General features: G+C 48.6%; 1 protein-coding gene across 1 annotated transcript; it reads right to left on the reverse strand.

Annotated features, from left to right (window-relative positions):
• Positions 1-216: 216 nt before the first annotated feature.
• LOC149362581 (uncharacterized) lies at positions 217-27,365 on the reverse strand. The gene is made up of 3 exons (XM_089569760.1): positions 27,065-27,365; positions 14,244-14,494; positions 217-1,422 (listed from the first exon to the last, which is right to left on the reverse strand). The coding sequence occupies exons 1-3, from the start codon at positions 27,354-27,356 to the stop codon at positions 301-303; spliced, it is 1,665 nt and encodes a 554-aa protein (XP_089425886.1). The 5' UTR covers positions 27,357-27,365; the 3' UTR covers positions 217-300.
• Positions 27,366-27,992: the final 627 nt, after the last annotated feature.

Here is a 27,992-nt window from a genome sequence, read left to right on the forward strand (position 1 = left end):
TCTTTGACTCCCCAAGACCTTCATCTTGCCCATTTATCACAGAACTGATGACGACATTTTTATACAGTACAGTAAGTGCCATAAGCTTAACGAATAGCCATTCTCTTGATTATAAATAAATTTAGGGTGCAGCTGAGTGTGTGTGCTATTTTAGCGCAAAAAAAGTTGGTACACGGGGCTACACAGTACAGGGACTCGTTACGTTCTACAATCTAGCACATAAAACGCGGGCATGCATACACAACCAAATGGCCATCATCGGCCTTGTCCTTGCATCCACAGAAGAGGGAGCAAGAAGAGTTAACGACCATATCCCGGAAACAGCATCACGCTTAAACGTGGAGGTTTGCTAATAAATACGCGTCGAGGCACATCCAGAGTGAAACCTCCTTGAGCAAAGGTATACGGTTCATTCTGAAAATGCCTCCACTCCCTTAGGATGTTAAAAGAACTTCGGCTGTTCCACATATCATACGGCCACAGGGGTGCCGCGTACCGTCTCGCATAGCCCGTCTTCCATGTCGTTTCTCGGCTTCCAGTCGAAGTGACGGAAGCGTACGGTTTGCTCGTCCGGGACCGCATGGTCCAGCGTCGCTTTGAATAACCTCCCACACAGAGACCAGCTGGCAGTTCGCACGCCGCTCCACGCGGACAGTGACTGCACGTTCTTCCGGGACGGTACACGGGCTCGCCCGCCATGTTGCCGGCGTCAGCGTAGTTGCACACGTAGAACTTGGTCGTGCCTCCCTGCTGGCCGCCCTTGCTGTACAGCACTGCTCCGCAGCCGATGTACTGGGTGTCGGCCCAGATTACCTGCGTGAAGTGGCCCACGGGGCCCACCGCGTACTGCGTGAAGCTACGCACCGAAGACGGGGAGTAGTCCTTGTTCTCGTCGAACCACGACCTCACGGCCTTCTCGATTTCATTGCTGTCCGGCGAGGAATTGTCGCTCTTCCAGAAGGCGGCCATGTTCTGCCCCGTGCGGTGGAACCTGATGGTGACCCTATGGCGTCCGGAGTCGTGCCGGAAGATGCACTGTTTCGCGTGTGCTTCCGCGACTTCTGCGAGCCCGCTGTCCCAACGCAGTTTCCGCATGTTGGAGGAAGGCGGGAAGCCAGCCAGTCTTCCGCGGGCCACTAAGCTCCGGAACCTGTTGTGGGTGTCGAGGAACAACTTTTGTTCGGCGCTTGTGAGCCCCGAGGAGAGGATGGTGCATTCGCGATTAGGGGGAAGGCAGGCGGTGTGGTTCCCTATGCTCCTGTACTCCGGCCGGCACCTCTGGAGGGAGAGTCTCAAGAAGGAAAACGACAGGGCCGTATGAAGCAGGAGGCCGATCCGTGAAGCGCGGCGCATCGTTACTCTTCTCCGGGAGCCCTTGGCATTGGAGCGATCTCTTGTGGGCGGATGTCTCCCCGACTCCTCCTGGGGGAACGGCAAACGGCGAAGCAAAAGGCGGCTATACAAATATACTAAAGAGGTCCGTGTATGAATTATGAATATGTGCCTTGTATTTTTGATGCAATGCAGTTTAGGAAGGGCAAGAAATGAAGAGCAGGAACTGAAGGGAAGAGCTTTATAGAAAAAAAAAAAACTCGCCATTTTAGGGGCGCCACTTAGTGCACGAAATATATACCTCTTGGGGCGTGCTATTGTATGACGTAATTACTAGGAAGTAATGTGCAATTCTCGTTCCTAGTCCCGGATCAAGCTCGAATTGCGCTGCACATTTCATGCAGTAACTCCTTCCGCAATAATTTATATATTTCAAAAGTTATAGTGTCTTATCGCGGACACACGTAGGCCGCTCAGTCTCGCTAGAAGGTGAGGAAAACGAAAGGTAGATGCCAGACCTGTGATGAAGTAATCTTTTATAACAAAATCAGAAATGTTCAACTGCGTAGCAATTTTCATCATGAGCACCCTAAAATATTTTACAGTTTTAGATTGTCTTTGTGCGTTCTCCAGCCGCCAAAAGTAATTGCAGAATGAATGGAATGATGATCTGTGCGTGAGCTGTATTCAGGGCCTCAGGTCATACGTATGGTAGCAGTTTTACCCCACTTTTCCAACTTGCATATAGCATAACAGCCTGTCATCAAAGATACAAGGGTTTATATGAAGACAGCACTGGAACAGCTGTAGATCGTTTAGCGTCATGAATAAAAGAAAAAAACATTTTTGGCAGAATTAAGTGTTGCCGGCTAGAAAACAGCTGGAAAGCTGAATGTATTCCCTACGGCAGCTTAACGAAGTGTATGCACTAATTTTTAGTTCCGTGTTTCCCTCTTTGTAATGATGCGTGAGACATTAGTATACTTCGATCACCGCATGATCTTTGCCTAAGACCGCTAAATAATTGAATTTAATCCCTCACCTGCTCCGGTTTCTACAGCCGAGCGATGGCTATGACGTCAAATGTCAACATAGGTCATGTTAGGCATGAAACAACTGCGATATGGTCACATTCCCGTAGTTTTAATTGCATACAAAGATAAAGTCTCAAGAGTAGGGATCGCAAACAGTGAAGAAGCCGCAAATGCACTGCAGTTTAGTTCATGCCTCACGTGACCTACACTTACCTTTGAAGCCTTAGCTATCGCTCGGCTGTGAAACCGAAACAGGCGAGAAGAAATCAAATTATAAATTATTTAGCGGTGGCAGGCTAATACCACATGGTGATGCATGTATAGCTATGTCTTACGCATCGTTACAAAGAAGAAAACATGGAACCGAAATATCGGGTCTACACTCTTTTAATGCATCAGCGGCGACGCTGCTAGATGCACTGCGTACTGAATTGCCCCTGTGCAGGGTAGCCAACCGGAATCCTTTCTGGTTAACATCCCTGCCTTTCCCTCTCTCTCTCTCTCTCTCTCTCTCTCTGAGGGGTTACATGTCCCACAACCAAGAGCGGCACAACGGTACACTAACTTACAAGTATTTAACCTAAGTGTATCTTGTTTATACATATAAAACATGTTCTAACCAGCGAAGATCATTGAATTTTTTAAACGTCGGAACGAGGGTCAGGACACCAACAATCGCGTCCGTATCGTGAAGAACGAACGTACTGAGACCATAGAGGAGAGGTCAGATGAGAAAGGGCAGTGCTAGTTATAAACTGAAGCTCTAAAGCCCAATAGTCGTCAGTTGTTTCAAAAGGACCAAGTAGTTTTTCTAGCCTCTACATCTCCTACCTTTCCACATCTCTCTCCCATTGGTAGGGACGTCTCACGCCACACACTTCCTCCTTTCCCCGAAATAAGCTCTGTGCATAAAGCCAGACAGAGTATGTGTATTGCTATGCCGCGGGCACAAACTTCTGTGGTACTGATACATGGTATTCAGTGCGCCTGTCAGACCGCATCCTTGTCATGAATAAAAGATCTGCCCTGTGCGCAGCACGGGTTTTATGGAGCAGTAAGCGTACGTTTTGTATGTGCTTCTTTAACAACACCTGCCTGCCTGCTTCTGCGTAGTCCTGAACCGACCTTGGCACCCCAGACGAGCGAGAACTATCCGATCATGCGACAGGTTAGGGACATAAGCCCATTCTTCATGCTAACATAATTACTAATTAGGTTGGTAACCTTAATCCACTAACCTTCCTATTGGCTCCGGTGTCCAACGTTGCCAGTAAGCCAGGTTGCTTCACGAGCGACGCACTCGACCCATACAGTGGCAGCAAACCGTCGCGACACTCGCGAGTATGATGTCGGAACATGTTGCCAACTTGGCGGGGCCTGCTTTGCTTCGCGTTTTTTTTTCTTGTACGCACGTCATTTCTGCTTCATTCTAAATGGCTGCAGAGTGCGTTTAATGCGCGCCATCGTCGCAATCTCGGGGAATGAAAAAAAGAAAACGACGGTATGCAAACAAGAGAAGCCTGATTAGCTTTACCGCAACTTCGAAAGCAAAAAGAAAAAAAAACTATGCGAAATGAAATCAGCCTATCCTGACACCTGCCATACTACTCATATTCCTTACGCGCGCAATTCCCTTCCCGCAATCTTGCCGGCCTTCAAGCTACCCAAGAATCTCGCCGACAGGGCGCTCAAAGCAGACACGGACATGATGGGTGCGCAAGCTTTTTTTTCTGTCTCCAACGAGGCTACAATCCCAGACGCTAAGTACAGACGTTTATCCCGAACCGCTGCTTCTGTCCACCTGTTCCTCGAATGGCGAGCTTGCGCTCGTCTACACACCTGCTCCCGTGAAGGACTACTGCGTATTCGGCGCGGGAGTGTTTCCGCAGCCCCGTGTACGTGACACCCACGCCGCACACGTAAAAAACAAACAAACAAGAAACAATGGTGCAACGATGCTAGCGCCCCGACATGTCCTCATTAATAGGCTGATTGTGTCACATTGTGCTTACCATCAGGCACATATGTCGCGCGGGGCTGTTCTATGTAAACGCTCGTGTGTCCGTCTGCAATGTTTGTTTACGTTCCTCGCTGTTAACACCGCAACAAGGTAAGCGCAGTAGGCGCTAATTCGAACAAACGAACCCTGTAGGTGCAGATGATGTGGCGCTTATATCGGCAATGGTTTCCTGCCGTAGCGATTCTTGTTCCTAGCTTGTGTTAGCAACGGTCGGGTTGCTCTCATAGTGCTCTTCTGTTGGACTGACCGCTATACACGATGCAGAGCTTGTCTTTATTCGGTCTCGGCGGCTCAACAAGGACAGCAAGCGCAGCAAGCGCTCTTTTCTATGCAGGCTCAGTGATACAGGTCGGAAAAAACAACAAGCTATCTGTCATCGCAATAGATTTTCTGTAATGGTTTTGCCTATATGCTTGCAGTGACAATAAAATTTTGCGATAGAAACTGATGTAGTTACTAAATAACTATGAACTACAAGAAACACACAAGGGAATGGAAAGAGGGGCTCGTTATGACATACACGACGGATGCCAACAGGCACTGAAACAAAGGAGCACAGGGAATGTCTTTTTTTAGTTTGTATTTTTCATGAAATGGAGATCAATAAAAGCAGAAGGAAAAACAACCACATGCCGCGTGTTAGAATCCCACCGGCGGCATGTGGTTGTTTTTTCTCCTGCTTTTAGTAATCTCCGATTGATGAAAACTATAAACTAAAAAAAAGGCATCCCCATGATTCTTGGTTTCAGTGACTGTTGGCATCCATCATGTATGAACTACAAAAGCACTTCAGGAAAACTACCTTACTATAGAGAAAAATACTGCAAAAACAACAGAAATATTTGCGAAGTTATTTTCCTCTTTCCGCCTCCTCTTTGCTCGTGCTGTTGTGCACAGGGTCTGCACGAGCCTTGAGCTTAGAGATGGGACTTATCTCATGCAGCAGTCTCCCGTCCGTGGGCTTTTCTGATCGTTTGTGAAAGGGCTGGTTAATATCGAACTGTATCAGACTCGGAGCAGCTGTTCGTGCAAGCAGTCTTCATCTCTCTGAGTGGCCATAATTGCAACATTACAAGCGCTGCGATTACCTGGCAATACTTGCTAGTGTTGCCATTGTACTCCAGTTAATTTCCTGGACTACAGCGAACTAGAGTAGTTCTGGTCTTGCTGTAAAGACAGAGTGAAACAGTACTACACTATGCTTCCAAATAAAACTCCCTGGAAATCACGGAGGGGGTCGCCACCAATCTGGCACACCGATTCGCACATTGTTATCTCTTCAGCCAGCCGTAGCAGTTATCCTACCGTCTTTAAGACGACACATTTTATGCACACATCCACAACTATCTGACTATACCAACTGCGATAATCCTCATATATTGTCCATGTACAAAAATCAGCAGTCGTAGCGAAGTGGAAGAGTTCCCGCCTCGCATATCAGAGGCCGAGGTTCGATTCCTCCCCACACCACAATTTTTGGCCGCCGCGGTGGCTCAGTGGTTATGGCGCTCGACTGCTGATCCGAAAGACGCGGGTTCGATCCCGGCCGCGGCGGTCGAATTTCGATGGAGGCGAAAGTGCGATGTCAGTGCACGTTAAAGAACTCCAAGTGGTTGAAATTTCCGGAGCCCTTCACTACGGCGTCCCTCATAGCCTGAGTCGTTTTGGGAAGTTGAACGTCCATAAACCATAAACCAAAACAAAAATCTTGAACTCTGATTGGCCCAAAACTCGCAGGTTAGCTAAGTGGGCTTCCACTTTCTGCATGTGCCTGTGTCGAAAGCTCAGGGCAGCAAAATAATGCAAGAGAAGAAAAGATACAGACCAGCACTGATGCCTCCCCAGGTTACATGTGAAGTGCCCAGTGCATGCATGATGTGCATGGATGACTACATGTGTGCGAGTGTGTGCTAAAGATTTATTACATACCCCAAGCCTGACGCTCCTTATAGCTGGCATAATCGAAGAACAGTGTTCCGAACGCTACTACAACCGATACGTTCTGTCCGTGGGGGAGCTTGACTGGCTTGGCCGTACGTGTTTGCAGAGATTTTTATGGCCTTAGCCCGAACCTTGCGAAACGTTACGTATGAAGATGCCCATAATTACGAGTGTTCTCCGTATGGCATCTATGGAGACCGTATGGAACAGATGAAGTTTATATCTGAACAGATGAAGCTTTAAGGACTGCGTACGAAAAGTCGAAATCAATACGGACTTAACATGATGGTGTCATGTGCATTTTATCAATATTGCATGAAAACAATGCGTAGCAGACATGAGGAGTTCGCTACATTTTGTTCTATTATACGGACTCCGTATTCCCAACATTTGATTTTGGTTGGAATGATGTTCTGTTTCAGATAACAAGTTCTAGTGTTAATATATTTTACAAAGTGTTGTACATTGTGAATACCTTTGTAACCCACTCCCTGTATAGGCCTGTCAAAGGCTTACAGTATTGCTAAATAAATAAATAAATAAAATATAACCTACGCAGCTCATTTGAAACGTTTAAGGGGGAGTGGCAGTATATCTTGCCTCCTGCATGCTATGTGCCCACTAGAAAAGCCCAGGCCGACTGCCGATTATTAACGAGTGGCTTCGCCCCATCTTCACAGTTCAGTACCCTGAGGCTGTATCAATGCTCCACGATGATATACAACTCAGGAAAGGGCCGTGTATGGCTAAAGATCACCAAGGGCACTCCACACATGCCGCGCCATCCTTCTATGGTGTAAATACGAATTGGATCACTCTTCCGAAATTGCAGTGCACGATTCTATACCTTTTCGCTCTTAGAAATTCGGTCGCTTCGACTGGGATGGATTTGAGGTTTTGTGCTCAGTAGCAGGCGCTGAGTCGGAACATCGCCTGAACATTTTTTGTCTCCCAGCGCTGCGATTTCTTGCTCGTTTTTCTTCGCGATTTTTTTCTGTCTGCAGCAGGAAAGAGCGTCGGTCTAGCGGCAGGCTGCCTGCGGCGAGTTCACGTCCGTAATAGAATTCTCAATCGCAGCGTCTGTGACCTCCTTCTGCGGCTGACCAACTGGGAGCACCGTGACATGGTGTGACGTGCGGTTACGTGGCAGCATTTGCTGCCACGAAACTGCTTATTCTAATCAAAACATATAAAATACTGCCTTGCATCGAAAAGTACGTACACCTGACTATAGCAACGTCAACACATTCTTGTGTTGCGTTCCTGTCGGGTTTATTCATGGGCTGACTATGCAAGCATCAAGCTGACTTGAGTGTCACTCCGACCGAATTCAATGGGTACGCAACACACGTGAAAGCAGTGACGGAAAATCGCACTCAGATATCAGCGACTGCGCCGAATATTTTCGTTCTTGTCGCAGCATGTCAAACGGGCCTTTTCCAGCAGCACTCAGTCGTGTGAGTGTCTGTCCCCGTTGACACTTCCAGTATTAAATGTTTTATAACTTGAGGAAAGACCGAAAAAAGGTAAGTCTGCAGGATTTTGCCAAGCCATTACTTCCGCTTGTAGCTTCACAATATCTTTCATGCGGAACGCGTGTGTGAGTGCGTGAGTGCGTGAGCGTATGCAAACAATTCAGCCGCCTGCTACTTTTCCTCTCCTCCCTGTTCGCTAGCGAACGACTCGTTTTCGGCGGAAACGTGGAGTGAATGCGTCGCTTTCGGTTTCGCCTTCGACGAAGTTTCCTTCCAAAAACGCTCTTATTTTGGCTCCCGTCCGGGGCGAATGATTGCCGAAACGGTTTCTCTGAACGCACACACAGCACCTTGAAGCAAACGTGTTTATTCAGGCGGGCTTTGGTGAGCAGTACACGAGTACCAAGGATATCTTGAATGCCCACCGTCACACCTGATGTTTGTGGAAGTGCCTTTTCACGGAAAAAGTGATACGAAGGACTTTATTCGTCATTTCTCGCGATCGTGGCATATGGGATATCAACGTGCGATGAAAGCAAGAAACGGAACTGAATTCCAACTATTAAGAAGAAAGCGGGTCTGCATCCGCAGAAGCATTTGTATTCGCGGATGGTTCGACTGACGCCCCGTACGCCCACTCAGTCTTTGTTGCAGCGGCCAGTGATCTTGCAGTCGACCAAGCGGCCCCGTGACCAGACTTCGCTATGTGAACTCTATTTTTTTATTTAAACTAAGCTATAGCAGCTTATTAAAAAAAAAACGATATTTATGACCTCCAGGCTTAAAGAAGGTATGTAATGATTGTTAAACGAAAGAATGGTTAAATGAATAAAAAAGGATGGCCGATCTGACGAAGTCTTGGAGCTCTAGTGAGCGACGACGCGGTTCCTGCGCCCGAAAGGTATACGACGAAGGATCTTCCGGCGAGAGACCCGCTGCCGCCAGGTTCCGGATTCTCGTCTGCTTCAGCGCCGTGCAGACCCACTGCAGGTGGTGGACATGGGCCTCAGTATTTCGGGATTTGCAGATTGGACGCCAGGGGTGGGGATATGTCTCGAAATTGAGGTCACTTTCGAGTTACGGCAGTAGTGAGGGCAACCCTACCAGGATCCTCCGAAGCGCAACCGCCTCTGCTAGGATAAGACCGTGGGGGAGGGTTACCGCACATGGAGGGATGAAAGCACGTGTACGACGCCGAAGGCGCTCCTCTCTTGTTGAATGGAGGGTGGAATCATCCACATTTAGGAGACAAGGCGATGGAGTGGTTGGTGTCACTTGGCGTATCGCAAAATTTACACGGCTTTGGGAGCTCAGGAAGTCATGTGGAATTATATTCATCGTGAATATTCGGGTTTTTCTGTCACAGAAAGCTTTCCTAAAAATGCTGCTGCCCGAAGGCATAAAGAAATATGCCGAACTCCGGAGCTCGGAGCATGCCACTCGATAGTTCCATCAGGTAGGTTGTGTGGAGGTGCTGGCGGGGCACGTCTCTTCCATGCACTGTACACAATTATGCAAACACCATTACGGGTGCGAACTCCACTGCCGGGCGTTTCTAGTAAACAGCCCCTTGGAATGTGCTATAGTGCTCAATATGAGCTGTCAGGGGCTCAGTTCACAAAACAGTGCGAACCCCCCGTGGTAGAGCGGCAAGCTGGACTGGTTGGTGTATGAAATGAACGGCGGCGCAACAAGGACACTTAACAAGAGAGGGGACACCACATGCGCACACTACCAACTGTTTATTGCATGGAAAGGTGGCATATTTAAACATACAGCTCAGGCATGACACTCATCGCATTATCGCACAGACCCAACACGTGGAAAAGAAACAGCAACATCAGGATGAAAGACAGGAACCCTTAACCTCTGCAGAAAAAACTAAAAGATTTTGATAACAGAACTTTGAGCAGGCCATCTCGTAGCAAAAGCAGAGTCAACAATCGTAGCAAAAGCAGAGTCAACCAAGAGAAGCAAAAGCAGTCAAAAAAAAAAATTACAATCGTAGCAAAGGCAGCGTCAAACGTATAAAGCAAAAGCAGTCAGAACCCGAGAAACAACAAAACGGAAAAAAAAAAACAGTAACAAAGTTAACAACCCGCCTAAAACAAACAACAGACGGCCGCTAGAAATGCAGGGCTGAAAAGATGCACAGCACATGGCGTTACAAAAAACTGTCAAGAAAGGACACTTCATTTCTACGGAGGGATACTGAGGAGTCGCTAACACAAGTGCTTCCCTTCTTATTGATCATAAAGGCCTCAAGAATTTCGCGTGCCACCTGATCGCGACTCCTGCCGAGAATCCTTATTCCGTTAAGCACTGGCTCACACTTGCAATCTTTACAATGTAGGGGCAAATTCGACCCTCCTCCGTTTTCTAACGACTTTTCGTGTTCCCGTGTTCTGTCGTTAATGCAGCGACCTGTCTGGCCTATATAGACCCCCCCGCAGGTCAGTGGGATTTCGTACACCACTCCGACGGCACAAGAAACGAAATGCTTGCCGTGCCTCTTTCCGCACATGGCTTTCTTCTCTTCGCTGATCTTCACTGATTTCATCATGCACCAACTCGCCCCTCAGGCCATTCTTCTGGTTGGTGTATGTTCATCCCTCAAATGGAGTTACTGCGCTAGAAAACGTAGGCAGCACTTCCACTTCCTCTCTACTTCCCCTTCCGGTCCTGTACTCTTCTGTTGTCTGTGTGTTTTAGCGCAGTACTCCATTTTCAAGATATCTCCTTTCGTTCTGCGTATTTATGGGTACTTAAGCAACGTCACCAACATTCAAAAAGAAAAAAAAATCATTAAAACGTGCGGTAGACAATAGACATTATTTATTTCACCATGAGTCAAGGATGTTGCAGTTGAGGAATGAAATGCGATCGTAACTAAACCACTGCTGCGCTACACCACTCTGTGTTTTTATCCATGCATGTAAGCCACCAAACCTGGCCGCGACTGTAGGCTGCCGCATGCGACGAAAGTGCCACAGGCGGTCCATCTCAGCGGACGCGAGTGGAGTTACGCTTCTCGCTCGCATGGAAGGCCCATCTTCGTGTGCACAGGAACATCTAAAAAATTTACAGACGATTACGATAGCGGGCAATGCAAAACCTACGCGCAGCTCTTCACCGCTGGCGTGTTACGCTGCTAGCCACCCTCCGAGATCTTCCTGTGGCAGTTATCTTCCAGTCTTCCAGGTGGCGTTTGTGTCTGCTACCAGAACAACCGGTTGCGCAGACGCCGATGAATAACACGCGGAAGCCAGGAATAGGCTCCGAAGAGCTGCGCTCTGAATAAGTACTAGAAGACGGGCTGCTGTCACCGGCCCGGTATAAATGGAGACATATGAGTTAACGGGCATTTGATTTACCGAGAATCACTGAAATATGAAAGACCGTAGATTGCGAAAACTAATTGATGATTATGAATCCAGATTTTCCGGCAGGCAGGTGGGCTGGCGACCGCGTTATGAACCTAATTCACGCATTGAATGACGTGGGCGTGATAAAGACTAGAATGTGCACTGGCACCGTGAGCAACAGAGTTCGAAGGAGGACAGCATTTCCCTGGCCGCTAGTGGGTACACCCGCCGGTTCCGGGTCCTTCGCCGTTTTCTCGGTGGTCAGGTGATCGAAGCGGCAGAGACCTAAATCCTCGGCGCACGTGGTATGGGCCGGACAGGCGGAGCACGTGTCGCCCGGTTGGTAGACGGCCGTGCCCACGTGGTTGCCCGGCTCGTCGTAGTTGCACGCGTACAAGTTGCGGGCCGCCCCGTCACTGGACTGGACGAGCGCGAAGCCGCAGCCGACGTACTGGCTCCGCGACCACATGAGCTGAAGCGAGGGCGAAAGGCAATATGGCTCACATGCTGCCCGTTAGTTTCTAGTGTTTGACAAATGCTTCGCTCTAAAGGAGCTCTGTTCGCAAGTGGCGGAAGGCCATTCGGTACCCACAAGATGAAAGTGCTTGTACCTTTAGTAGAACGTTAAATTAGGCGAGTTGGTATAGGTTCATGGTTGAAAAACAGCGCACAAAAGACTAGAGACAAGAGTAAAGGCAACGACAGGACAAGCGCTGAACTCACAACTAAGGCTTTATTGCGAAAACCTGGGTATATAAGGAAGGCATAATACATGAAAACAAAATTGAACAAAGAAAACTATGACAATGATAAAACTAGCGTGCGCCCGAAGCCCAAAATCTGCCAATAAACGTGATCTCGTTATCACTTAAGGCAACCGAAGGTTTGCTAACGCAGCCCCGTTGCTCCGTTGCGAAGAAGTATGCTTCTGCTACTTCCCGCGTGGTTTGATCTCTGAGAATACAACACCTTTGCTTGACTTAACAAAGCTGTGCACTTTTTCTTCTTGCTTTTCATCACTGCGCACCCCTTACAATGAGTAACAAGATAAGATTGGTCATTGCCTTTATCTAAATTGCACAGCTTTGAAAAAGTGCACAGAAAAAGTGCACAGCTTTGTTAAGTCAAGCAAAGGTGTATTCTCACAGAGATCAAACCACGCGGGAAGTAGCAGAAGCATACTTCATCGCAACGGAGCAACGGGGCTGCGTTAGCAAACCTTCGGTTGCCTTAAGTGATAACGAGATCACGTTTCTTGGCAGATTTTGGGCTTCGGGCGCACGCTGGTTTTATCATTGTCATAGTTTTGTTTGTTCAATTTTGTTTTCATGTATTATGCCTTCCTTATATACCCAGGTTTTCGCAATAAAGCCTTAGTTGTGAGTTAAGCGCTTGTCCTGTCGTTGCCTTTACTCTTGTCTCTAGTCTTTTGTGCGCTGTTTTTCAACCTTGTACCTTTACGTGTCAGGTTTTTCTTAAATTATAATTCAAAATAAAGCCATTAATAATTGGTTAATTCAAATAACGCCGCTTTCCTGTGAGACTGGGATCAGTCGGTTTAGTGTTGCAGGTCAACCGACACCAGTAATGCTGGGCAAGAAAGGAATCAACTGAAGCGAGTTTCGCCGACACTTGTGCAGATATTTGCCTCGTGCTGTTATTCCTCTTTCTGTATTGGCAGAAAGGCAAGCGCGTTTTCATTTCATCGACTGAAATTATGCGATAACTCGCGGCCATCTACTATCGCGGCTACTGCTCGTCCAGCAGAGAAAACTGGTCACCAGTCAACTTCTTTCGGCTGGTGGAGACTCTTACTACTTTATAATAGCCAAAAGGGCTCTAGTACCTTTGCTCTTGCTATTTTATCGCTGTTGAATACTATGAGAGCATCTGCTGCGCACATCCTTAGTGCCCCTGGTACTGAAGTGCCATTTTTTTTAGTTTTCCCCCAGATGATGCGAACGAAGGACTAAAATGCTAGCATAGAGCTTAAGAGCTCCAAAATTATTCATAAATTCATTCATTCATTCATTCATTCATTCAGAATTTATTTAAGACAACGAAAAGGTTGTCCAGGGTGACGTGGCAAAAGGCATACTTTGCCTGACGAGGCCACGCCACCCGGATGACAGGCGGCACCACAGGCTACAAAAACCAAGAAAGAGCATTACATAATAGAACACACATTCAATATTTTTTACACAATACATAAGACATCCTTACAAAACACAGGCTTTCGGCGGAAAAACAAACAGCATACTTCAAAACACAATTCGACCAGAGCAGTATTTACAAAACATACACTAGTGATAGGTATACGTTCAGTTTACAATATGTTTTAATCCAACTGAGAAAAAGAAGCCTTCAATTCCCGTCATGGAATTTTATTTCAAATGTTTGGTAAGGCATTGCCTCTACCAAAATGTGGCCTGGCCACTCGCTTCGTCAGTTTCAAAGCTATTGTTTAAAGGGAAATATACAGTGCAGAAAGAAGTGCAATCCTGGAAAAGACGCAGAAAAGAATGCACTACCAAAAATTAACCAAAAGTAAAAATTGAAATTGAATGGTGTCTAGATGGAAGGAGACAGCTTTAGTCTCGAACGCACAGAAAAGCCACCACCATCATCAGCCTCGCTACACCCACTGCAGTGCAAAGGCCTCTCCCATGTCTCTCCAATTAACCCCGTCCTGTGCCAGCTGCGGCCACCCATTCAAGCACAGAATGCTGTGGGGGGTTTAAGAGAGACCTTTCGTGACTGCGCTTCTGCTCGTCATTTATGGTCTGGGAATCCCCTTTGAGTGGGGTAAACATATAATACTTAGACGTCACTGAGAAAAACAGCAGTACAGCACATCGACACATATCGCGGCGCCTCTTCAGGCGGCTGTTCGAAACAGGGTACGTCCCCGAATGGCATAGCGAGTCCTACGCAGCGTCCTCCAGGACTGCACCCCGTGAACAAACCGGTCGCCAGGTCAGGGAGCACCAGTACCCGTCTTGTGGGTATTCGACGGTGGGTTTCGATCCCGCCACCTCCCGCAGCCCATATCCTTCAGCCAACGATCAAGCCGTACCTGGGTAAAATGTTCGCAGGAAGGTTCCTCCAGGCCGGTGACGTTCTTGAAGGACTGGAGGATTCCTTCCGGGCAATCATCAAACTCCCTGAACCAGTTGGCGATGCATGCCTCGATGCCCGTCTCGTTTGCCGAGGTTGGCAGCGCCTCGATGCACAGGTTCTGGCCCTGCTCGATGAAATCACGCGCCTTCGGAGCCTCCTTTCGGGGCGCGCACTGTTCCACGTACGACTGCGCCACCTCCGCAAGGTCTGTAGACCATGGCACAAAGAGTGAGAAGGAAAGAAAGCAGCCCGTCATGCATTCGCCGGTGTCCAGAATCCCAGTGCATGTAGTGTCATTTAGTCAACTGTGCTTATGGAAGATGCGTACATCCGGGAAGAAAAGTCTCAGGACCACGTCCTCCGTAAACGAAGCCGATAGCTCTATTACGAGTCGCCGGCTATTAATAGAGCTATCGGCTTCGTTTACGGAGGACGCGGTCCAGAGAATGGAGGCCACACTCATGGACTGGGAAGAACAGGATTTCTGCTTTAAACTCCAGAAGCGTGGTCTGTAGTCGGAGGCTAATCATATAACTATCGGCTTCGTTTAGAGGGCACCTGGAGTCCCCGACTGTGCATGGGGAATGCAGGTTAGGACTAAATGGATCCGTAGAATGCTCCCGTCCAGTGCTCCTGCTGCTACTCTTGCTGCAGTCAGCTACTCCAGCCCACGGTATTAGGGCATAAACCTGCACTCAAAAGTAGAAGTGACCGTTGCTGCTTGGAACTTCATTCTCGCTCCAGTTGACAGCGATGTTGTTGTTTTTTTGTGGGAATTATTTGCGAAGTGAATGGCACCATAAAAAAAAATCGCATTACGACCGCAGACGGACACACGACAGGACGCGTTTTAATATACTAACAGGTGCATGTGTTGTGCTTTTGGTGGCTTGTTAGTGGACGATTAAAGTGTAGGTGGTTTAAAACCAGCAAGCTTGAAGCCTTCAGTGTTACTTCTACTTGCACGCTTGTCTAGAGCCCTCTAGCGATGTGCTGCGGAGAGAGTTGTGAAATATTGGCGCAGCTGTTTTGCTAGGGACAAAATTCTTGTGTCTCTGCGGTATATGTGCATTATCTCTGAATAATACTTGAAACTCAGTACCTGTTCTGACTATACGTTTTCTTTCCTGCGCAGAGCAGCGTTCGAGCAGTGTAAGCAAATGTGCTCACCTCTTCACGTTTTTGACCACCACTAGAAGCATGTGTGCTTGCTTCTTCAAGTTGCACTACGTACCGAAAACCGTGTATTCATATTATCGTGCTTGATCTTGCCACAAAATTACGCACGTCACGGTGTGTACTTTTATCGCGGCGCCATATAAGGAACTCTATATAGCCGTTTGTAAGCACTGCCTTTCTGTTTTTATCCAGACCTGTGCACAGAACTACGTTAGCCCGGAAATGCTTCTGTTTAGTTTTTGCTATTCCTTTATTTTTACTCGCTGTGTTTAACACTATAGGTACTGATTTTTTCATTCTGACCGCAGCCTCGATCTGAGACACACAAGTAATTTATTTGCCTGTCTGTGGCATTTTTGACATTTAGTGGCATTTTGTTTGATTTCCCCGCGTTTCTTTTTGTTGTTCAATTCTGTGTACGATTAGTTCAGTGTGTTCTGTTTGATACGTCCCCGCGTTTCTTGTTGCTGTTCAATTCTGTGCCCGATTAATTCAGTGCATTCTGGCTGCTGATACTTCAGCATAAGCACGTGCATTACTTCCCCTTGCAATAATGTGCTGCGTGCGATTATAGTCATACAACTGAACAAGTACACGTGCACATGCGGGCGCACACAGACGCATACATGCGCACGCACGCACCGAACCAGTCACGTATATACTCTTAGCATGGCGCATACCACTTACTGCTTACGGCGTACCGCGAGGCGCCACTGCGCATGCGCAGGTCGTCCTGAAAGCGCCAGATGGCGCCACGTTCCTGTCAACAAGCCTGCCGCATTGGGACCAATCAGTTCTGTGCGCAGTGGCAGGGCGCGGTACATGGTAAGTTGCAGTGGTAGCGATACACGCTATGCTCTAATACTGCTAATATGGCCTGCTCTTTTATAGTGAAAACCAAGTCGTTCACGCTCCGGAGCGCCGACAGTCAACTTCAGCTGAGAAAATGTCCGTGAGTGGTTTTCCCTAACTAATTTCCGCCAGCGTCTGCAGAGAAGGCAAAATGATCTGGTTAGGGCGCTACTATATCGCATGACGTCACACAACCTGCGTGGCATCGAACAGAGGGCAGTGTTTAGCTAACACTAATAATAAAAGGACCATGAGATTATAGACTCATTGAGACAAATTATATGGAGGAGCGAGCATTAGTGAACGATGGCAAAAAGCTGGTGTATACGTAAGGTGCCCAGTCTCAAATATCGTTTCGTGTCAGTACTACATTGACGCTGTAAAGACAAGAGAATGATGCAGAGGGGTGAGGTTTCTCTTTAGGCTTGTACTCGTCGTGTAACTACAATTATGTCCTCTTCTTTATGATGCTATCTAAGAAAACCGTTGCTGTGCATCTGAAAACCGAGTTATCAGGACAAAATCTGATGTATGTTTTGCGTTATGGCCTATGAAAAGGGTAATCCGCGGAATGAGGTACCCTAATGCGAGAAGCTACACGAATTTAAGAAGTGTTCTGGCGTTTGAAAGGAGCATTCGTTCGAAGTACACATGTAGAAAGAAATTGTGGTGCAAAACACGAAATGCTTATGCGATGTAGGAATGGAGTTGTCTGACTTGAATCAGGCGAGCAATCAATTCTATCTGTTTATTCTTAAAAAGCATCACGGCAGCCACGGTGGCTCAGTAGTTATGGTGCTCGGCTGCTGACCCGAAAGACGCGGGTTCGATCCCGGCCGCGGCGGCTAGAATTTCTTTGGAGAAGAAATTCTAGAGACCCGTGTACTGTGCGATGTCAGTGCACGTTAAAGAACCCCAGGTGGTCGAAAATTCCGGAGCCCTCCACTACGGCGTCTCTCATAGCCTTAGTCGCTTTGGGACGTTAAAACCCCATAAACCAAACCAACCTAAAGAGCATCATGGAAAATTCAGTGCGATTGGAGACACACACAAAAATAACGAAGAAACTTCAGATCATACACAGGGCTTGTCCCGCGTTTCTTCGTCGTTTTACGTCTGCCTGCGATTGCCCTGTACGCTTAATGGTGCCTCCAAACTAAGTAGCCTGCCATGGCGTCTTAAATCAATTTATTCCTACTGCTGATTACAGGCTTGTGAAACTAAGGGCGGTGTTGTTGCTATGCAATTCCAGTATTTTTTTGTAGAGCCTGCGTAGAGACTGCATCTATTACTGAAATTTTAAAACTGTTCGATATCCTTATTCACTTTTTTTGCCATTTTATACATTTTTCACCTACAAGTGGCACGTGTGGGTCGTGCCAAATATTTTTTCAAGTCACTCACGTACATGCGGCACGCGTTGGTGCCGATCGCATAACTGCTTTTGGTTTTGTCGCACTTTACTTTGTTGAATAGCCCCTTACTGTCACGCAATCAGCCACGCCGTTCACAGAAGGGATTTTTATTTTTTCTCACAAAAAAAAAAGAGGAATGCTCTTGCTCAACTCTGAACCAGTGGAATAGAAACAACAATTTTTTATTTACACTCTATTTGTGCAACAATTTCTGTGCACTTTGTTGTTGAAGAATCAACGGCCAACAATAAGATGTTATACCATTACTCATGCTTTAAATGCTAACGGTTACGTGAACAATATTGCCACGTATCATTGTAGTGTTTGTTCGTTCACGCTCAAGGCTGCAGGAAAGGGTTGTTATCACTTTTGTTCGTGGCGCGAGAAGCGACCAGACTAATCTCGATTGATCGCAGCCATGAAGGGCTGCATCTAGGTTTTTCTAGATTACTGTAGATGATCTTGTCCTGTTATCTGGAAGTTTCCTTTCCGCCTTTAAATTGAGCGACGCCGCGAGCGGCGGGCATTCGTAGTTCGACGATTGACGAGCACGCTTGTTACTTACGCCGCTACCGAGTGATTCAGTTGTTTTGCGGGCGCAAGTCAGCCCAAATAAAGAGCTTCGTTTGCAAGTCTTTCTGGTGTCTTCCTGACCACTGGACTGCCGTTACTACAACGTGACATCTGGTGGAGGTGCTGGGTAGCCTCCCATGTTCCGGACACCCCCTACAAGTCGAGACGCCAGCCCTTTGAGTCATCTACCGCAGGACCTGAGTCCAGTCCACCGCGCAAGCCGACGCCTGCAAGGGGACGCACCTGAGTTCGGGACCCTGCCGGACCCTACCCGGAAGCGAAAGCAAGTACCAACGTCCATCATGACCTTGCCCCAGACGACCACTCCAATCATTCTGCAGCAGCCCCGGGTGCCACCAACCTTCGACGCTTCGCCTGGCGCCGACCCCGAGGAATGGCTGGAGCAGTTCGACCGTGTGGCTGTCTTCAACAACTGGGACGACGCCATGAAATTTAGGTACGTCTTCTTCGCCCTGGAGGGACCAGCAAGAGTCTGGTTCGAGAATGAGGAAGCCAGCCTTGCCAACTGGGAAACCTTCAAGGAACAGCTTCTGAAGACCTTCACAAACGTCGTGCGAAAGGAGAGAGCCCAGCAGCTGCTACAGTCTCGCATACAACACCCAAACGAGACCGTTGCAGTGTACACTGAGGAGATGAAGCGTCTCTTCCGGCGTGCCGACATGAACATGAAGGAAGAAGAGAAGGTGAAGTTGCTTATGCGAGGAGTCAAAGAGCAACTATTTGCCGGCCTCGTTCGCAACCCACCGAAAACCGTCGCTGAATTCGTAGAAGAGGCATCCACAATGGAGAAAACTCTCCACGCCCGAGCCCGCCAGTATGACCGCCAGCAGCGCTTTTTGTCAGCAAGCTGCATGGACACCGATAACAATGATAACCTGCGGGAGGTTATACGTGAAGTTGTGCGAGAGGAGCTCCGACGGTTGCTGCCAACGGGAACGCAGCCGCAACTTTCATCGCTCACTGACGTCATCCGGGACGAGGTTCAACAGGCCTTGGGTGTGACGCCGACACCCACGCAGCCTCTGCAGCCCCCAGCCATGACTTACGCCGCAGCTGTGCGCCGTCCTGCACCTCGACGACGGGACCCAAGCCCCTATCGCCCTCAGTCAGCTGCGTTGGACCGCCGCCCACTCGCCCCAACCCGCCCGTCCTACGAGCGACGCGCGCAGCCGAGGAAATGCGACGAGTGGAGAACTCCCGACCAGCGCCGCCCACTATGCTTCCACTGTGGCGAAGCCGGTCACGTCCTCCGGCACTGCCCATACAGAAGACTGGGCATCCGAGGGTTCTCTTACGACGCTCCACGACCCCGACCCGGCCAGCGACCAGCCGAAATCGAGGAGTTTTTACGTCGGGAAGAATACTCATCGCCGAGCCGCCTATCACGTTCCCCGTCGCCATCGTCCCCGCGCTTTGTTTCTCCTAGCCGAGGTTACGCCGCGCGTGGACGCTCCCCCAGCCCACGAAGGTTAAACTAAATAAAGCAGCCTCTGGAGGTGAGGTTGCTTCTAAGCGCAATGACAAAGATCCTCCATCGACGAGTACTCAAGACCATGCCTCAACTACGACGACAACACCGACGACGACAACACCGACGACGACGACAACACCGACGACGACGACAACACCGACGACGACGACAACACCGACGACGACGACAACACCGACGACGACAACACCGAAGACGACAACACCGACGACGACGCGGCCAGACTTGAAGCTTTTACCGCTGCCCAGTGAAGTAACGTCGCAGTACGCCCACCGCAGCCTCACTACTCGACGAAGCCGAGATCGGACACCGAAGACAACGTACAATACCAGAACGCGAACAAGTGACCTTGAAGTTACGGTCGACGGTCACGCGGTTACTGCCTTGGTGGACACGGGAGCTGACTACTCTGTCATGAGTGGCCCACTCGCTGTCCGACTCAGGAAGGTGACAACAACCTGGGATGGCCCGCTGATCCGCACCGCAGGTGGCAACCTGATTACGCCGTCAGGACGCTGCACCGCGAGAGTTACTGTAAATGGGAGAACCTATGCGACAACCTTCCTGATCCTACAGCAATGCTCGAGAGACGTGATTTTGGGAATGGACTTCCTGAACGAACATCGGGCGATCATCGACCTTCGATCTAAGTCGATCAAGCTTTCCACGGAAAAAGCCATACCTGTTGCGACGAGCGCGACTCATCACGTTGCCTTAAACGTCCTCGATGAAGCATTGAGCGTGCCGCCCCGATCAAGTGTTCTCGTCGGCATAGGTACTGGAGACATCGAAAATGCCGAAGGTGTTATCGAGGGGAACACCCAGTTACTCCTGGATCGAGGATTGGGCGTCGCGAGGGGAGTCGCCGAAATCCGAAATGGCCGAGCCCAGGTGTTGCTAACCAACTTCACCGAAGAATACCGGCATCTAAACAAAGGTACGACGATCGCTTTCCTCGACGAGCTGGCAGACATCAGAGACGTATTTGCCCTACCCGACCAACCTGCAGAACTATCTGAACAAGGCCATCAACCCACGTTCGACATCAACCCAGCATTACCCCGGAGCAGACAAGACCAAATACGCAGTCTTCTTCAAAGGTACACCGATTGCTTCTCATCAGCATCGAATGTGCGACGAACCCGGCTTGCCAAGCACCGCATTGTCACAGACGAACACGCACGACCACTGCGACAGAGCCCCTACCGCGTATCGCCGTTAGAACGCCAAGCTATCCGCAAGCAAGTTGAGGAAATGCTTCGTGACGACGTCATACAGCCATCGAGGAGCCCCTGGGCAGCACCGGTCGTCCTAGTGAAAAAGAAAGACGGCACCCTTCGCTTTTGCGTCGATTACCGCCGCCTGAACAACATTACGAAGAAGGATGTCTACCCCCTCCCCCGCATCGACGATACACTGGACCGGCTGTGCAACGCTAAGTACTTCTCATCGATGGACCTGAAGAGCGGCTACTGGCAAATTGAAGTCGACGAAAGAGATCGCGAGAAGACTGCGTTCATCACGCCAGACGGACTCTTCGAGTTCAAGGTGATGCCGTTCGGCCTCTGCTCTGCCCCAGCGACGTTCCAGCGAGTAATGGATACGGTTCTCGCAGGCTTGAAATGGCAGATTTGCCTAGTCTACTTAGATGACGTTGTTGTCTTCTCCTCAAGCTTTGAAGACCACCTCAGAAGGCTTCGGATAGTGCTGGAAACGATCAAGTCTTCAGGCCTGACACTGAAACGAGAGAAGTGCCACTTCGCTTACGAGGAGCTGCTGTTCCTTGGTCACGTCGTAAGCAAGGATGGAGTTCGCCCAGACCCCAAGAAGACGGCTGCGATCGCAGAGTTTCCACAGCCTAATGACAAGAAGGCTATACGCAGATTCCTTGGATTATGCGCTTATTACCGGCGATTCCTCAAGAACTTTTCGCGCATCGCTGAACCTTTGACCCAACTTACCAAGGCCGACGTGCCTTTTAAATGGGAAAGGCCGCAAGAGGAAGCTTTCAACGAACTGAAGCGCCGCTTACAGTCCCCTCCTGTGCTCGGGCACTTTGATGAAAACGCCGAAACCGAAGTTCATACCGATGCAAGCAGTGTGGGCTTAGGAGCGGTCCTCGTTCAGAAAAATGGCAGACAGGAGAAGGTTATCGCGTACGCTAGCCGTTCACTGTCGAAAGCCGAGGCCAACTACTCGACCACCGAGAAAGAATGTCTCGCCATTATTTGGGCCACGTCTAAATTTCGCCCCTACCTGTACGGACGACCATTCAAGGTTGTGAGCGATCACCATGCTCTGTGCTGGCTAGCCAATTTGAAAGATCCCTCCGGCCGCCTTGCTCGTTGGAGCCTGCGCCTTCAAGAATTCGACATAACTGTAGTCTACAAGTCTGGCCGCAAGCATTCCGACGCAGACTGCTTGTCGCGAGCCCCCGTCGACGCAGCACCGGAAGAGGAAGACGACGACGCTTTCTTAGGACCGGTAAGCGCGAGCACTTTCGCGCAGCAGCAGCGCTCGGACCCTGAGTTGCAAAGCCTGGTTGATTATCTGCAAGGCAAGACCGCATCGCCTCCCCGAGGGTTCAAGCGCCAACTGTCGTCCTTCGTCCTTCACAATAATGTCCTTCTGAAGAAGAACTTCGCGCCCAACAGGACAGTGCATCTTCTTGTCGTGCCCAAAAATCTCAGGCAAGAAATTATGCAGGCATGTCATGATGAGCCGACTGCAGGGCATCTCGGGATTGCTCGCACGTTGCACCGCATCCAGGAGAAGTACTATTGGCCGCGGCTGGCTACCGACGTTTCGCATTACGTGAAAACGTGCCGTGAGTGTCAACGACGCAAAACGCCTCCGACTAGACCAGCCGGACTCCTGAACCCCATACCACCGCCAACTAAGCCCTTTCAGCAAATCGGGATGGACCTACTCGGCCCCTTTCCTACTTCATCATCAGGTAACAAGTGGATCATCGTGGCCACCGACTACATGACCCGCTACGCCGAAGCAAAAGCGTTGCCTAGTGGTACCGCAACAGAAGTTGCAAAATTTTTTGTCGAACAAATTCTCCTCCGACACGGCGCACCCGAAGTACTCATCACAGACAGAGGAACAGCATTTACAGCGGAACTGACGCAAGCCATTTTAAAGTACAGCCAGACAAGTCATCGGAGGACAACTGCCTATCATCCGCAAACCAACGGACTCACAGAGCGTCTGAACAAGACCATCGCAGACATGCTCTCCATGTTCATCGACGCCGAACACAAGACGTGGGACTCTATTCTGCCCTACGTGATCTTCGCCTATAATACTGCCACCCAGGAAACAACCAGGTTTACTCCATTCCAGCTGGTATACGGCAGGAAGCCCACAACAACACTCGACGCAATGCTCCCGCACGTTTCCGACGAAGACAACCTCGACGTCGCCGCCTACCTTCATCGCGCCGAGGAAGCCCGAAGACTTGCACGGCTTCGCATTCAAGACCAGCAGCACACCGACGCCCGACGCTACAATCTGCGCCGACGAGACACGCATTACAAGCCAGGTGATCGGGTTTGGATATGGACGCCAGTTCGCCGCCGCGGATTGAGCGAAAAGTTGCTGCGACGCTACTTTGGCCCGTACAGGGTTCTCCGTCGCATCGGTGACCTCGACTATGAAGTCATCCCCGACGGAACGACAGCATCTCAGCGACGCCGCCCACGCCCGGAAGTCGTACATGTCGTACGCCTGAAGCCATATTATGAACGCTGAAGGACTCGAAGTTTCATTCTCCGTGTTTATTTTCATTTTAAAGCATCGAGACGATGCTTCTTTGGAAGGGGGGTAATGCCACGTATCATTGTAGTGTTTGTTCGTTCACGCTCAAGGCTGCAGGAAAGGGTTGTTATCACTTTTGTTCGTGGCGCGAGAAGCGACCAGACTAATCTCGATTGATCGCAGCCATGAAGGGCTGCATCTAGGTTTTTCTAGATTACTGTAGATGATCTTGTCCTGTTATCTGGAAGTTTCCTTTCCGCCTTTAAATTGAGCGACGCCGCGAGCGGCGGGCATTCGTAGTTCGACGATTGACGAGCACGCTTGTTACTTACGCCGCTACCGAGTGATTCAGTTGTTTTGCGGGCGCAAGTCAGCCCAAATAAAGAGCTTCGTTTGCAAGTCTTTCTGGTGTCTTCCTGACCGCTGGACTGCCGTTACTACGTATGAATATTACGTATGAATATTGTCACGTTATTGTCATGAATTATTACGTATGAATATTGTCACGTTACTACAACGTGACAATATTCATACGTAATTGATATCTATTTGTGGTTTGTATATGAATATTGCTCACGTAATCATTAACTTATATAATTCATATATATTTACGCGGCGGCCTAATTTCGATCTAGGAAAAATTCTAGCGGCCCGTGTACTGTGCGATGTCAGTGCACGTTAAAGAACCATAGACGGTCGAAATTTCCGGAGCCCTTCGTTACGGCATCCCTCATAGTTTGAGTCGCTTTGGGATGTTAAACCCCCAAACAAAACTGATATATTTAACTCACAATATTTCAAATGGAATGATAGTGCCAGTCATGAAGCGCAAAAGTAATTGTGAGGGCACGACAGGACCACGATACCTCGACAGTCACGTACGAAATTGCACTCGTACAACTACCAACCTGTTGTATAACTAATACTGTTTTAAGACAGTATTAGCTTACAACGTGACTTACTAGCTGTCGGAAACTTGTGTGAAAAATGGAAATTGTGTTTAAATATTGCTAAGTGTAAGTTCATGCATTTCCATAGACGCTCCAACTTAATACCGCATAGCTACCGTATCTGCGGTTCTCGTTTACAAGCTACTAAAGCATACAAATATATTGGATTACACCTGTCTGACGATCTTACGTGGTCAACGCACATCAACCACACCACTGGAGCATCCAGCCGATCCCTTGGCTATCTTGAACGCTAAATGAAGTTTGCCCCAGCACATGCAAAATTACAAGCCTGTACCACATTAATGCGCCAAAAATTAGAATACGCAGCCCTCATTTGGAACCCACATGAGGAATTACCTTTCTGAGAGCATAGAAAATATCAAAATCACGCCATTAGATTTGTTCGCTTTGATTATTCATCCTGCAGAAGTGTAACCGATCTGAAGAACCGATCCAGCTTGCCATTATTAAAGCCCCGTCGAAACTTAGCCAGTTTAGCATTTTTTCATCTTTTCTACTATTCATTTCTGCTAAGCATCTACATGACAAAACACTCCCCGTTTTCAGATCGTCACCAAAACAGTCAACAGGTGTCATACCCTTGCCCAAAAACACAAACATTCGCGCAGTCTTTCTTCACCCGAACAGCAAAAGATTGGAACGGCCTTCGCAATGCCGCTGTAATAATAGAAGACACGCTTGCATTCGAAGATAACCTTAAATCTTTATACACAATTTAGGTTTTCGTGTACCTTTTCCCTCTAACGTTAACCTAATGCACTTTGTTTTCATTTGCGGTTTTTACTGTTCTCTAATCCGTTATTTAATTCTTACCCTCCGTTCAGCGCTTCTTCCTGTCTTTTATTCTTGTCTTGTTTTTTCTTTTGTATTCAAAAGCATTTGAGCGTTTTGCGTTTTGATTTTCTGAGCTGTTTGCCTGTTTCATTTGTATTTTTAACCTTGATGCTGGCATTGTACAGAATATATTCGTTTTTTGTTGATATTTCTGTACAACCCACCCCTCATGTAATGCCCCTTTGTTGGGGTCTTTGAGGTATTAAAATAAATAAATAAATAAACCTGTACAACATAAAACGAAGTGAAATAATGCAGCGGCTAACACGGGGAACGTACAAAGTAGGGGACTACCAGACGAATCACAGACGAAAAAGCTTTCCATTTCTACGTCAAAAATTACATCTCGCCCTTTGAGAGCCAGAAAACGGACGTTGAGAAAAATGTGCGGGGCAACCACGTAGTGCACGCCACACCAGCCGAGTTAAGGAGGCGGCGAACGCAAGCGGAAGCATAAGGAGCCGAAGAGGCGTTTCACAAGCAATTCCGGAGCAACCCACTTCGTTACAGTTGCTTGGTTTCACAACGAGCTCAAGCCATTACCATATGCTTGCAACTCAACACAGCAATACGCATTTCTGACCGTCGAGCTCTCTATACACATTCTCTTGGGAATCTGCTCTCGCAGGATTTAGCGTTACGAGGGACCTTCAAGGACGCTGGCGTTAGACTGGCGTAACCATGGCATGAAATACGACGTTTTACGGCCAATTGCTGACCCAATAACTTCTTCGACGAAGGCCGTCTCTTGTTTCTAGGACTTGCACTTAACGTACTGCTACAAAATTATCTCTCAACGCCATGGGAAATTTTTTTTAGCTGGGGCTTTAGCGAACTCGAAAGCAACCAGCAAAGCAAAGTAACCAGCAATACGCTTTCATTAATTAGGTAAAGCAGCCATGCTTGAGCTCCGCGAAACTAATCTGCACTTCGCACATGTGGCCTGTAAATAACACGAACAAAAGGTACCTGCGGGGAACAGAAAGAACATTGCTGATGATGTGCTCGGCGTGGTAATCAGTAGCACCCAAACACTATCATCTGTACGAATACTGTTCAAGGACTACAGGCGTTCAGGCTATCGCCTCTGGAAAGGGGTCTGCAACAGCTCAAGATTCCTTAACGCCCGAGGCACCGTTAATGAACCAATTATAACGCGAGTAATAATGAAACCGCCTTATATTGACCGGCACAACAAGGACATGGTTCGCTAACCGCTGGGAGCTCAACCGTTGTATGGCTCTCTCTTGTAAAGTACGGTCCTCTCAGAGAACAACAACATGAGCGTCGGTTTTTTAGCTAGTGTGTTCACGAACCGGTAGGCATGAAACTAACGGTAGCAAGCGTTTTTAATGACCCACGAGGAGACGTTGTTAGACTAGGCCCAATTTTCAAACTTTCGTAATCGTGCGCAACTGCCACCGATGTGCGTATATTGGCGCTGCAGCCGCTCTATCCTCGGCCAGCCCGATGCAACGAAACGCTATTGACTTCGATTTGTCGGTGTGTGCTTGTAGTTGTAGTGATCTTGGTACCTTCTGCCACCTCCTCAGGCTATAGCCGTGGCTGTTAAGCCCAAGATATACGACGCAAGTCGAGAGTTTGACAATCTAGCCGCAGGGAACGCAATTAGAACTTTTGTGCAAGCGATGAAGATGCGAGTTCAGAAGCTCACCCTGGTCCCAAATGATCTCGCACATGTCGGCCGCCGGTTGGAAGCCCTCCAGCATTCCCTTGGCCACCAGGCTGCGGTACTCGTTGTGGGACCTGACGATCGCGTCCTGCTGGTCCTCGTCGAAGCCGCTCTGCTGGATGGTGCAAGGAACTACGAACTCCGGGGGCGGGTGAAGCCAGCTGACGACGACATCAGCCTGTCGTTCGCTGTCCCGCTTTCCACTCACGCCGTGTGACTTCTGGGTGGCCGCGACTAGCAACAGAATCAAGCGCTCATGGAGGCAGAGACCCATGGCTTCTTCTTCTTCTTCTTCTTCTTCTTCTGCTTTTTCAGGGCTGTGGCACTCACCCGTATGGCGGAGTGGCGAAGACATCTGAGAAAACTAAAAGCCAAATGTACAAGAGAATACAAATCGTTTGCCGATGAAATCAACTGCATGCAAAATCGAGAAAATGTTTAGAGGAATGATTTTAAGGAATCTGAAAGCAACAATAGATAAAAGAAAAATCTGGCTTTCTCCTTAACTAATCTAGTTAACGAGAGAGACAGAATAAACATTGATCTGTAGAAAGGAGACCGGAACGGACTATGGGTGGGATGCTCAGTCCAAGACTCTAGTGGCTTCTGTCGACGCTTATGCGATGGCGACTAGCACCTCCTGGTCTTCCAGTGTGCCGCTGGCCATCGTCACCTCCTACTGCTCCAGCGCCGCGTTGGGCGGCTTAAAGCGTTTCGGTTTAGCTGAGCATGTCCGTGTAATGTGTGTGAATGTGGGAATATCGCCACACCAGGGACGTGTATAATCTAGCAAACGAGAGTAATTCAGAGTAGCTCAGAGTAATTATTTCGGAAACCGGCACATGGCAAAAATTCGTTTCCAAGTACTTGCAAAGCAATCTTAACCTTTTACTAATTGTCGACCCTTTTA

The sequence above is a fragment of the Amblyomma mixtum genome, chromosome 2, assembly GCF_055824585.1.
Source record: "Amblyomma mixtum isolate Tamu chromosome 2, ASM5582458v1, whole genome shotgun sequence".
In the NCBI taxonomy this organism is placed as follows: domain Eukaryota; kingdom Metazoa; phylum Arthropoda; class Arachnida; order Ixodida; family Ixodidae; genus Amblyomma; species Amblyomma mixtum.